The 12,996-nt window shown below is 37.1% G+C and overlaps 1 protein-coding gene across 1 annotated transcript; it reads left to right on the top strand.

Annotated features, from left to right (window-relative positions):
- The first annotated feature begins 470 nt into the window (after window positions 1-470).
- On the top strand, window positions 471-10,482 carry unc-119 (unc-119 lipid binding chaperone). The gene is made up of 3 exons (XM_034972121.2): window positions 471-1,123; window positions 1,462-1,634; window positions 2,417-10,482. Exons 1-3 carry the CDS (start codon window positions 771-773, stop codon window positions 2,533-2,535), a joined length of 645 nt encoding a protein of 214 aa, XP_034828012.1. The 5' UTR covers window positions 471-770; the 3' UTR covers window positions 2,536-10,482.
- Window positions 10,483-12,996: the final 2,514 nt, after the last annotated feature.

Genomic DNA, 12,996 nt, shown 5'->3' on the forward strand with positions numbered 1-12,996 from the left:
GATTCAAACAAGAACAAAGAGGACATTAGTTCCGATTTCTGCCACGCGCCAAGATAGCCTTGTCGCTTTGTAAGCCATGTCTGTACAAGGAACATATCCTGTATTCTGTACGCAGGAACATTCTGTACTGTACATACCAAGTACATATTATACTCTTTGATAGAAACATTATAAGCAAGATCGTGGTTATTCTGAGACAGTGCAAGATCTTGGCGCGTGGTAAAAATCGGAACTAACGTTGCCGTCAAGTGTCCCCTTTGGTTTTGTTTGTATAGTCTGTAGTCTAAGCCTGTGGTCTAAACCTTTGTTCTCCAACAGCGCCCCCCTGTCAATGTCAAGTACCAAGAGAGCCTTGTCGCCAAAGAATTTGCATGTACTACTACGTAGTACACCGTGTAGCATAGCCGTGTAGTCATAGCGTGTAGTGTATTCCTATGTCGATGCTTGTCGCATTGTATCATAGAGATAGTATACATTCATCCAAGCATTGTAGGCTCAAGGCTCAGTGGCTCAGCTCCAAGATAAATACTCTAAGGCTAGAACAAAGACTACAATTGGACTAGAACTCAGAGCCCTAAAATCTGTTAAAAAAAGCAAAATTGTTTGGTTAGGGAAAAATCCTCGAAAAATCAAAAATCACGGAAAAACATAGAAAATCAAGAAAATAAGATATCATCTGATATATATTTCAATAAATTATGTTTTAATTGATTATTACATATTTTGATTGCAAACTTAATTCCGTCGTTGCGGAACACTGTGTTTTAATAATGAGTTTGGTTGGAAAAAAGTGTGAATCAATATCTCTTCTGGAACCGAATAGAGATGAAATTCTACGCAGCGAGGTTACACCAGATGATGTGCTCAGGTTGAACAAGATCACAGATACTTATTTGTGCAGTCCTGAAGCGAATGTATACGACATAGACTTTACAAGATTTAAAATAAGAGATCTCGAAACTGGCACTGTTCTGTTTGAGATCGCGAAACCTCCTACAGATTTTGGAGTTGATAATGAGGGCGCTGAGGATGTACCAGAGGAACCACTGGACCCAAACGCTGGCAGATTTGTCCGTTATCAGTTTACGCCACAATTTCTCAAATTAAAAACAGTAGGCGCTACGTAAGTTGTATCTAGTAGGATAATTCTAAATTTTTTTCATATTAATATTTTCCATCATTCATTTTTCTAGTCACTTTACCATCTGTTACCTTGCCTCCGTCTTACTCTGTTATGCCTTGCCATCCTCCTACACCCTCACTCTTACTACTTACTAGGGAGGCTTCACCTACACTAGCAGATGTATACCATTACAACCGTTGGCCAATTCAGTGTCTATATCATTTTCACTTCAAGTTCTTAAAAGTGATTGTTGTTAGAGACACCCCTCTTTAAAGTATTTGATGATTGTGAGTTACAGGATTATCCTGTTTACTTATTTAAGTTTGATTTAATTACAGAGTTGAATTCACAGTGGGTGCTCGTCCTGTGAACCATTTCAGAATGATAGAGAAACATTTCTTCAGAGACACATTACTCAAAACTTTTGATTTTGAGTTTGGCTTCTGCATTCCATTTTCGAGGAACACATGTGAACATATTTATGAGTTTCCATCTCTGCCGCCAGATTTAGGTAGGTCAAATTCAGCATTCTTTACTGTTAATATTTAAAAAAAATACAGTTAAAACCGTGCCGCTAAGTGATTTTTGCGTTCCGGTACGATGCTGTGTAGAAACCAAAGGTGTATGGGTTTAATAAAAACTGACATACTCCTTCCAGGTTAGCCCGCTCCCACCTTAGATTGCATCGTCACTTACCATCAGGTGAGATTGCAGTCAAGGGCTAACTTGTATCTGAATAAAAAAAAGCTCATATAGTTCAAACTGAGTAGATATTTGTTGTGGCTTAGTTGTGATCCACAAAATAATATTGTGCTGTTTAATGCTGATCCCAGTCAGTAACTGGATGATGTAGAATAGCCTATTATACTGTGTTGTAGGTATTATAACATTTAATGTGGTTTGCTATTAACTTTTACTTTGAATATTTTAAATATTGGCATATATTGTGATATTTTTCTCTAAACTAAATTTCTTATTATCTGCACCTTTTTCTTTTTAACATTATTAAAAAAAGGAAGGAAAATGAATTTTAAACTAAGCTACTCTACTTTAAACACTTTGCTCAAGACTGGTACCTAAAGTCAAAAGGTTTGACAGTTCTTAATTAAATTATATTTGTCTGTCCTTTTCTTGTTACATTGGTTAGAAAAAGATGCAAATACTCTAACTAAAATTTATTTGTGATTAGAATCAGTACCTACTATTATTCTACTCTTCAAATACCAGATCAGTCACAGCCTAATGATTTGAATTGTATTTTTTTTAATTAATAAGACTTATCTTATATTTCAGTTGAAGAAATGATAGCTGCACCATTCGAGACCTGTTCTGATAGCTTCTACTTTGTAGACAATAGTCTGGTCATGCACAACAAAGCAGACTATGCATATAATGGAGGCATAAACAACTAATGGTAGATGCACCTTACACAACACACCATGCCATGTGGCATGTCAACACCCACATGTGCTATGCACATTTGACACACACTATCACCCAACACCAGCAATTTTTTAATGACAGCAGCAAGTTGTCTTATATTGACCAGAAACACATTAAACAACATCCAGGGATGTGATAAAAATTGAAATATAATCAATTTTTTACTATTTCTTTATATGCGATTATAAATTAATCAACTATCTCAGGTTAATACATACAAGTTCGGACATATCAACATACAGCTCAAACCTCTAGAAACTTGAAAAGGACAATGTTCAAAATGTATTGGGCAAAAAACCCAGGCCCGGTGCAAACGAAATGTTACTCATATTAAAGGGATATATAAATGAGTAAGTAAATACTACATAGAGGGCATCATCAAGATCGATGGCTAAATGTGTGATATTGCTATTTGAATTTTGAGTACATTGAATACTGACCCCAGTCAAAATTCGAATAGCATATTGCTATTTATTTACCAATTTATACCTATAATATAAGTAATATTTCGTTTGCGCCGGGCCTGGGTTTTTTGAGCATTGTCCTTTGTGGAGTTACTGTCTATCATACTGAATTCGTCTAAATTATAAAGACGAGAAAAAAGGTCACCCTAGTGTCAAATAATATGACGTCATTAGGTATTTGACACAGGCTGACGAATTGGCTTTATGTCATGAAAGTTGGTTCTGCCAGTCAGTGTAATCCCTCCTGTCTCAACTCCGCCACTGCATAGGTTTTGTCTATCTAGATGTCTCAATCGACAAACTGTATATCTCTAGGCTGTGGCAGGGTGTTAAGTGTTTGCAGGTCACCACACCGACGACGTCGGGTGTTGTTAGTGTGTTTCTGAGAACAAAATACAATCATTTGATTGGACTCAACACGTGAATGGGGTGGGGTGTCGCATACGTGTTATGACCATAAAGGTCTAATTTTTCACATACATAATTTAAAAAGTTGGCACTAAAAAGTACTAATTAAATCAATAGTACATTAATTAATATTATATTGATTATTTTTATTGAAATTACTAAATATTTGTCAAATAGCACATTCATTAAGATTTGAGGAAAAAATTACCTACTTATATTGTGATATATCAAAAGTATTTTTGTGAATCTATAATAATAATTGAACATTTTCGTTTTTTATTAGAATTAATTTATTTTACTTGTAAGTATTAAAAATCATCAATGCCATTACCTAATCATAATAACATGGTGTATAAACTCTGAACTGAAAATTACATATTGAAAGAAAACTAACAATTTACGAAAAAGCCATCAAGTACAATAAGCAATGTACAGTATGCGGTAGAAAATAATTACATCGACCTTTAGAATGAGATTTAGGCTCTGTAGAGCGTTGTCTCTGTCACTCATACCTATGTGACAGAGGCAATGCTCTACGAAACCGCTAGGTATCTCTTTCTAAAGGTTGATGTACATTATTTTCTGCAGTGTACTGTATATAGTTTGCTATGCTTAGATTGTGGGACTTATATTTTTATGAAGTTGTTTTTATTCCATTTGGATAACATAAGTACAGAATGGATAAAAAATATTCTTATGCCAGTATACTAAATAAATGTAACTTTAGAAATCATTCCATAATATAATTCCAAAAATCGTATTTTTTTTAAAGTAAGTAAGTAAGTAGATACATTTTATTTTTATTGAGGAATGGTTAATATGGCTTTTGGCTACTTACCTATATTATATTTTATGTTATATGTAATATGTTCAAAAAATTCGAAAGTGCTAGGGCTTTTCCTTATTGAGCTCTAAAAAGTTTCAAAAGATCTCATTAATTTTAGTGTGTGGTTGGTCATTTTAGACATTTCAATTGTGTGCAAGTTTTCTATTCCTGAACGATCAAGCACGTGAGACGACACGCTTGATAGACTAGACTACTTGGTATGATAGTTTATTACCCCTACACCTATCCTGGACCATTATCCTGATATTAAAACATTTGATACACCCAGGTAGCCTCAGTTGGTAATTTCCAAACTTAATCTATACAGGAACCAAACCCGTGATCTCTCATTTATAAAGTTCATATACTTGCCAAGCTTCACAAAATGTTAACATTCCTTTTTCCCAATTTCAAGCGTACCTTCTTGTCAATAGCTTGTAAAACCATTGTGATCGTCTAGGAAGTTTTTATATTGTTGTTGTCATTTTAAGCACTGTTTGAAACACTGTTTGATAAGTTTTGGTGTGTAACACTAATTTGCATTGTTAGTAGTTTTTAAGTCTATAGGTATGTTTCAAACAAGAAGAAAGTCGGTAAGGTACTTCTGAAATTCTAATTAGCATGCCTATCAAACTTTTATGAGGAGCAGTAAAAAAATTCACTTGATTTATAATTTTGAAGAAAATCAACAAAAAAATGAGTAGAGCAATAAAGGAGCATTATATTATTGCAAGTGGTTTTTGTGGACGATAACTACAGCAGAGCTTTGTGCTTATTTGAAACGCATTCTATGACTATTACTATAGTTCAATACAGTTCATACAGAACTAAAACTAACTCTTTACAAAAAGAAGAGGATCAACTTTTTGGTTGTTGTATTAATTACTTATTTGAAAATAAAACATTGAATAGTTATCAATTTAGCGGCGAAGTCCACTGGACGAAAGATCTTAACTCCTTGCACAAGCTTAACGCTTAGTTAGAAAGGAGTATATTAGGCATATTAAAATCATGCCCAATAATTATTATTCGTTAAAAAAAACCAAAAATATAAAACAAATAGGATTAGATAGATAAAGTTGTATTGAAGTATAGTAAGTATGTCTATTTAACCATTTTTATAAATTCTAGTCAACAGTAAGATTCGTCTCGTTTATGAAAGAAAAATCTATCTGAGGGTGTGGAGAAAAAAAAAATGATAACAAGTACAGGGAAAGGGAATTGGATAAGATTTTATAAATTATCAAAACTTGGTAAACTTGGATAACTTGCTATCCAGAAGATTAAAAGTATTGTAAAAAATATTTTTCTGATATTTAACTGATATAAGTACTTACCTACCAAATAATGGGGCCGATTCTCTTGTGCACAATCTCTTAACTAAACTAAATTAACAGGTCTAAATCTAGTGCTATCCCTTTCCGCAAGCAACATTTTGAAAGGGATAGCAATAGATTTAGACTTGTCATTTTAGTTTAGTTTAGAGATTGTGTACAACGGAATTAGCCACAATGTTATTTTAAATCATTTTTGTCATGTTAATTTTATTTAGTCACTATAATCATTGGAATGGCTTTGCCAGGTATTTTGATAAAAGCCACTTTCGCCTTAAGGCAATTGGGACAAAAGTCAAAACAACCAAATGTAACGGAAAACACCGCTGCTATGTTACTGATAATTAGGCGGCATACTATTATTATCTGTATGGTCACACCACCGAAAACATTGAACCAAATATATGTATCAGCTATTTCGAACAAAAATTGTGTTCTACAAAGCTGTCAAACCAAAATAAATATGGCAATGGCTTTTTTTTAACGCTGGGAAATGCGTTTACGCATGCCCCCCTCCTGGACGCCTACCAGCTCACCAGTAAGCCAACCAACTGGAGGGAAGGTATGTGGGACTAACCGGCCGGGAGGCGACCGGAATGCCCACTAAAACGCAGCGGCGCTCCTGGCGACTGGGTCACGGGAATACCGAAGCAATAAACCGCGACTCAGCCAGCGACGTCCGCCGAGGCAGACCCTCCACCGGGGACCCACTCACGAGGTCCCCCGCTAAGAACCGCCGGAGAACCAATGGGCGACAACACGATCCCGCGCACGTCGCCCGCGTCTCATCGTTCCCATCGAGAGACGCGGAGAAACTTCCCCCCTGCCAGGTCATAACCCATAGCCAACTATATCCCCGAAGAGAAATTATTATTAGCCATGATACCGGGGTGCACCGGCCCGAATACTGCTCTTCCCCTGGTAGCCATATTGTAGCCATTGCCATATTTGGGGTGCCAGACCCCAAATAGGGTAATGGCTACAATATGTCCAATCTAGTGCATAAATACAGTTCTTTTGGCGAAAATAATTTTGGCACACGGAATTCCGCACTGTATTTGTCCCTGGCTTATTACCTAGGTAGGTACTCATACTTAATTATGTCGATCAGGGTATGCGAGGTAGCATACAATTAATAGTTTTATGTTCTAACTTTGAGGTATGGAAATTGCTTTGATAACGGTCATATAACGAACGTATTTCGTTTACCTACTAATTGGAATGTTGATAATATACGTAACAGTAGGGTAGATATGAAATAGTTATGAGAAATATTAAATTAGTCTTTATATAGGTAAAGGTGTTCAAATTAGTCCCTATTAAAATACATTTCAATATATTAACAAACAAAATTGATAGGTAAGTAGAGTCCGCGATAGGTTGAGATGGTAATTCGGGGGGACGCGCGCACACCCGCACGTTACCTGCGCTCGCCCGCACTGGGTTAGCGCGGGGGCTATGCGGGTGTGCGCTTTACAGCTCGACCTGTCACGTACTATATTTACATCCTCAAGAGTTACTTTACCGTTCGCAATTAGTCCTATTGACTACTTACATAACATAATATTGTGGCTAAAGTGGTGGTTGGGTGGGGCCATAGAGCAGAAACAAAGAGGAGTTGGCCTAAGCAACTGTGCACTGTGATTTTCAACTAGGTCCTGACGTCATCACTGTGGGCGGGGCCTTAGTTAGTATGCTGTCTGCGTTCGTCAGGTTCACATATATTGAGACTCGTATTATCGGTGTGTTTTCGCGTTTTTAAGAACAAAAGGATGAAGTGTTGTGTTTTATCGTGTCAAAGTTATTCAGACAGACGTTCTGATGCTATGAATGGTATCACATTTCATTTGTAAGTAATTTTATACGTAATTATTAAAATAGTTCTAGATTATTGACATCTAGTGTGAGATAGCTGAACTATGTAGTGACATCAATATATCGATGTTAGGTCGCTAAGCGAGTAGTTTTGCTACTAACCCGCAGATGGAAAATTGAGAAGTGGGCGGCGTTCCACAACCCCTCACCCCGCAAAATGTCACTCGATATTTCATAGGGAAATCTTAATACAACATCTCCTCTTTGTTTCTGCTCTATGGGTGGGGCAGTCCCTAATTGGTGCGTAATATGAACGCAATGCACACGCAACGTATAATCGCTGTCGAACGGGGGGACGGCCCCACACACCTTCACGTCACCCGCGCTCGCCCGTATCAGAGATAATATATTAATACATGACCCGCCCCGGCTTCCCTCGGGTGGAGTATTTCGGACTGGGAGTGTCATCGTGAAGCCGTTGCTTGATACCTAAAATATCAATTCACTATCAGAAATCCTAAAATCCCCACGATTTAGGACTCTAGTACTTTGCAGCATCAGGATTGAGGAGTTAGGATCCGAAGTTCAATGATGTATCCTATGCTTGGTACCTAAATTTATTTTGCATCATCCGCAGTTACTGAAACATTATAGTTTAGGAGTGCTGTACCCTACATCATCAGGGTTAAGGAGTTGGGACTTGAAGTCTGAGAATAAAGTCGTTGCTTGGTACGATATGAATTCACTATGAACACTTCCTGAATCTTGATAACTCAGGCGGGCAGTAACCCTGCAGCATCAGGATTAAGGAGTTGAATCCAGAATTTTTTATGTGACCACCACGAAAGCTTTTTTTGTTGATTTAATAAAAAATTGCAAATCGGTCCAGAAACCTCGAAAAAATCGATGTAGACAAAAGAACCACCTCCTTTTTGACAGTCTGTTAAAAACCGATGACCTTGAAATATTTACGGAACAATCTTTAAAATATCCCCTTTCTAACAAAAAAAGAATAAATGAAATCTGACTACGCGTTAATGAATTACAACTCAGTATACATTTTAACTTTCATCCCCTCTCCTACGGGAACCATGCTAAATTTCGGGATAAAAAGTATCCTATATCCTCATAGTATGACCTCAAATCGTACCAAGTTTCATTGGAATCCATTCAGTAGTTTTAGCGTGATGCGCGGCCGTGATACAGACAGACAGACAAAAATGAAAAAAATTACAGTTTTGGGTTCAGTATCGATTATAGAGTGCCCTCGAAAAAAAAATTTCAAAATATCTTCAATGTACAGAATTTGACCTTTTACAGTTTTATTATAAGTATATTGATAATCTCTGCCCGTATGTATGATGATAGATTGTCTTATAGAACTTTAAACACTGCCAGTGTCATCAAAAATATACGAGTACTATGTAGATAGATTATAGGGATTTACCTACGAAGCTTATATTTTATGTAACCTTATTATTTTAATATGTAGATACTTATTGAAATGTAATAGCATGCCTACTTAGCAGGTAGATACTTATATAACAGAAAAAAGCTATATTCGATAACAAAATCTTATTTTTTACAAAAGGGTATCTTTACCTAATTTCAAGTATTAGGGATGATTTATACCAACACGAGGCGGGCGCGGGCCGTGCCACGTACGAGGCACAGATTCCATACATGCTTCACCGTGTGGCGTCCGTGCACGAAGACGGCACGGTGAAGCATAAACTGTTTTATATACAATGTTCGTGATATTTTAAATTCGTGCCTCGTACGTGGCACGGCCCGCGCCCGCCACGTATTGGCATAAATCATCCATAAGTTACAAAAGACGGCAGAAATAGTTTAAAGGGAAAATCACTTCCCGGTTCTGAAATTGTAAAATCTCATTTAAATGCCGTCCATTCGACTTGTTTATTGATACAAGCGTCCTCGCTGTAATATTTTAAGTAAAATATTATACGATACGACCTAAGTAATATGTGTTCACTTTACAAGTGTGTCATTATTTCAAAAGCTATTTCTTTACGTGGTCATGGTGACGTACCTATACTCTATCCACGGAAAGAAGTTAGCAGGTATAGCGCTCTCTCTGTTGCTTAATCCCATAAAATGACAGAGACAAAAATTTCAGTAGGCGTTAATCATTTTAAGTCAAACAAATCACAAACATGTTTCAAAAAACATTCGAAATTCAATTCGAAAACAGTTTCGTTTGTGATTGGTTGGTTACTCAAAATGGTTAACGCCCACTGAGTTTTTTGGCTCTGTCATTTGTATGACATTACGTAACAGAGAGTGCTGTAAACTTATTTACGTGGATAGAGTATAACTAGGTTCAAAAGTATTTGAGACTACTCGGTTGGTTTATTAGAGTGGTAGGTAAAGTTAATACTATAATCTTGAGAATGCAACTGAATAAAATTACATTGCAATAAAGTAGGCGAGTAAAGTAGGTACCTAATAATGTATGATACTTACAATATGTAATTAATTATGTAGGTATAATTATGAATTCGACGTAGTGATTTTTTAAACGCCCATACCTATTAATAGGTAGCTAATAATACTACGATTTTGTTTTAAAAAAATCTGTTATTGTAGGTACCTATAGTACACGACAGGACAGGTAGAAATGGCAATCGGAGAGGGTACGCCTTGCACACCCGCACTAACCCGGTGCGGGCGTGCGGGGCGTTCCTCCGCCTCATACCCCGATTACCATCTCGACCTGTCGCGGACTATACCTACCTATAATATACCTATTCAGCGTTCTTTAATTTATATGTAAGTCACTGATGCAAATGGTGTCTTGGTCAAATTCGTTTGTGCCTTACAAAGAAACGTGCGGTCTTAATGCTGGCCGTGTGAATGGGGTCCTAATACTCGTCTTGGTATTTCCTTGTAGGTATACCTACTTAGTATTATTGCAATGTAATTTTTTACATAATATGCTTTACCTAAGAGAAACTAATTTAGAAAGATACACCCTGTAGATTTAGATGAATGAAGCTTGTAAAAAAGTTGTAACAGGTATTTGAAATTAAAGTATGATACAATAATAATTACCTACTTTTCTTTTACTGAAATCTACCCACCTATATAAATCAGGAAAATCCACTAAAAATCCCTTTTAAAAGTCCCTTTTTATAGTGACTATAAGGACCAAAACCATTGATGGAATTTGCATCTTGATTTGATTGCTTCCGAGCCGCTGCGGCCGGTATACAATCACACCATACGCATTTGAGCGAAGAAGATGCGAGGTACTAAATATGACGATAGCGTACCAACAACATCAATGTAACCTACAAACCGAATTGTTGAACGCTATAGGCACAGACCACCATCAGATATGAGCTTTTAAATACCTGATCACGTGATCAGATAGACACCACAAAAACAAGAAGTTTGAGTAGGTACCAACAACATGGTTTTGCACCTCATAATGTCGGAGATATGAGCTCTCAAAAATCTGATCACGTGTTCACATATTCACCACGAAAACGAAGACCCCATTGCGACCATCATCACCGCCGCTGACGCCACCTCCGCCGCTCGAGTAAAACTGAATCTTTCCGTTTCAGCCGGCGGATTTTACGGCAGACCACAGAGTACATTGATGCGCCAGACGAAAGTATTCTTTCTTATTAATTTAATTTTTTAACCATGGAACAAGCTTCTCGTGGCAAACGAATTGTGTAGTGTGGCAGATCTCATCATTATCATCATGATCAACCCATTGCCGGCTCACTACAGAGCCCGGGTCTCCTCTCAGAGTATGAAGGTTTTGACCATAGTCTACCACGTTGGTGTGGAGTGCGGATTGGCAGACTTCACACCACACACACCCACCCCACACACGGGTTATTCCCGTTGAGTCACACCCCCGTGTGTAACACTGTGACACAAGGTGCCTAAAATTTCAAAACATTCCCGTTGAGTAACACTGTTACACAACGGGAATTAATTTGAACTTGTTGGCACCTTGTGTCACACCTACATAAATACATATTATTGCGCGTGTATCGAGTATTAACTGATTGTGCACATTTCCGGGATGTTATTTATTTATAAATACAAGATGGCGGACATGAATTTATTTACAAAAAATTGACATGGGTGTCGTTTTCAGGGTTTTCGAGGGTGCTGAATTTGATGATGACATTTATTCTGAAATCCAAGATGGCCGACATGGATTTTTTACAAAAAAATAGACATGGGTGTCGTTTTCAGGGTTTTCGAGGGTGCTGAATTTGATAATGACATTTATTCTGAAATCCAAGATGGCGGACATGAATTTTTTTACAAAAAATTGACATGGGTGTCGTTTTCAGGGTTTTCGAGGGTGCTGAATTTGATGAAAACCCTCCCTCGAAAACCCTGAAAACGACACCCATGTCAATTTTTTGAAAAAAAATTCATGTCCGCCATCTTGGATTTCAGAATAAATGTCATCATCAAATTCAGCACCCTCGAAAACCCTGAAAACGACACCCATGTTAATTTTTTGAAAAAAAAAATCATGTCCGCCATCTTGGATTTCAGAATAAATGTCATCATCAAATTCAGCACCCTCGAAAACCCTGAAAACGACACCCATGTCAATTTTTTTGTAAAAAAATTCATGTCCGCCATCTTGGATTTCAGAATAAATGTCATCATCAAATTCAGCACCCTCGAAAACCCTGAAAACGACACCCATGTCAATTTTTTGTAAAAAAATCATGTCCGCCATCTTGGATTTCAGAATAAATGTCATCATCAAATTCAGCACCCTCGAAAACCCTAAAAACGACACCCATGTCAATTTTTTGTAAAAAAATTCATGTCCGCCATCTTGGATTTCAGAATAAATGTCATCATCAAATTCAGCACCCTCGAAAACCCTGAAAACGACACCCATGTCAATTTTATGTAAAAAAATTCATGTCCGCCATCTTGGATTTCAGAATAAATGTCATCATCAAATTCAGCACCCTCGAAAACCCTGAAAACGACACCCATGTCAATTTTTTGTAAAAAAAATCATGTCCGCCATCTTGGATTTCAGAATAAATGTCATCATCAAATTCAGCACCCTCGAAAACCCTAAAAACGACACCCATGTCAATTTTTTGTAAAAAAAATCATGTCCGCCATCTTGGATTTCAGAATAAATGTCATCATCAAATTCAGCACCCTCTAAAACCCTAAAAACGACACCCATGTCAATTTTTTGTAAAAAAATTCATGTCCGCCATCTTGGATTTCAGAATAAATGTCATCATCAAATTCAGCACCCTCTAAAACCCTAAAAACGACACCCATGTCAATTTTTTGTAAAAAAATTCATGTCCGCCATCTTGTATTTATAAATAAATAACATCCCGGAAATGTGCACAATCAGTTAATACTCGATACACGCGCAATAATATGTATTTATGTAGGTGTGACACAAGGTGCCAACAAGTTCAAATTAATTCCCGTTGTGTAACAGTGTTACTCAACGGGAATGTTTTGAAATTTTAGGCACCTTGTGTCACAGTGTTACACACGGGGGTGTGACTCAACGGGAATAACGTGGGTAACAGACAG

The sequence above is a fragment of the Maniola hyperantus genome, chromosome 9 (genome assembly GCF_902806685.2).
Source record: "Maniola hyperantus chromosome 9, iAphHyp1.2, whole genome shotgun sequence".
In the NCBI taxonomy this organism is placed as follows: domain Eukaryota; kingdom Metazoa; phylum Arthropoda; class Insecta; order Lepidoptera; family Nymphalidae; genus Maniola; species Maniola hyperantus.

What these genes read in the sequence shown, in the direction of transcription:
- unc-119 (XM_034972121.2), top strand. Translation starts at nt 771, where the DNA reads ATGAGTTTGGTTGGAAAAAAGTGTGAATCAATATCTCTTCTGGAACCG. An exon ending in TTAAAAACAGTAGGCGCTAC is followed by an intron (nt 1,124 to 1,461) that starts GTAAGTTGTATC and finishes ATTTAATTACAG; the next exon opens with AGTTGAATTCACAGTGGGTG. An exon ending in ATCTCTGCCGCCAGATTTAG is followed by an intron (nt 1,635 to 2,416) that starts GTAGGTCAAATT and finishes CTTATATTTCAG; the next exon opens with TTGAAGAAATGATAGCTGCA.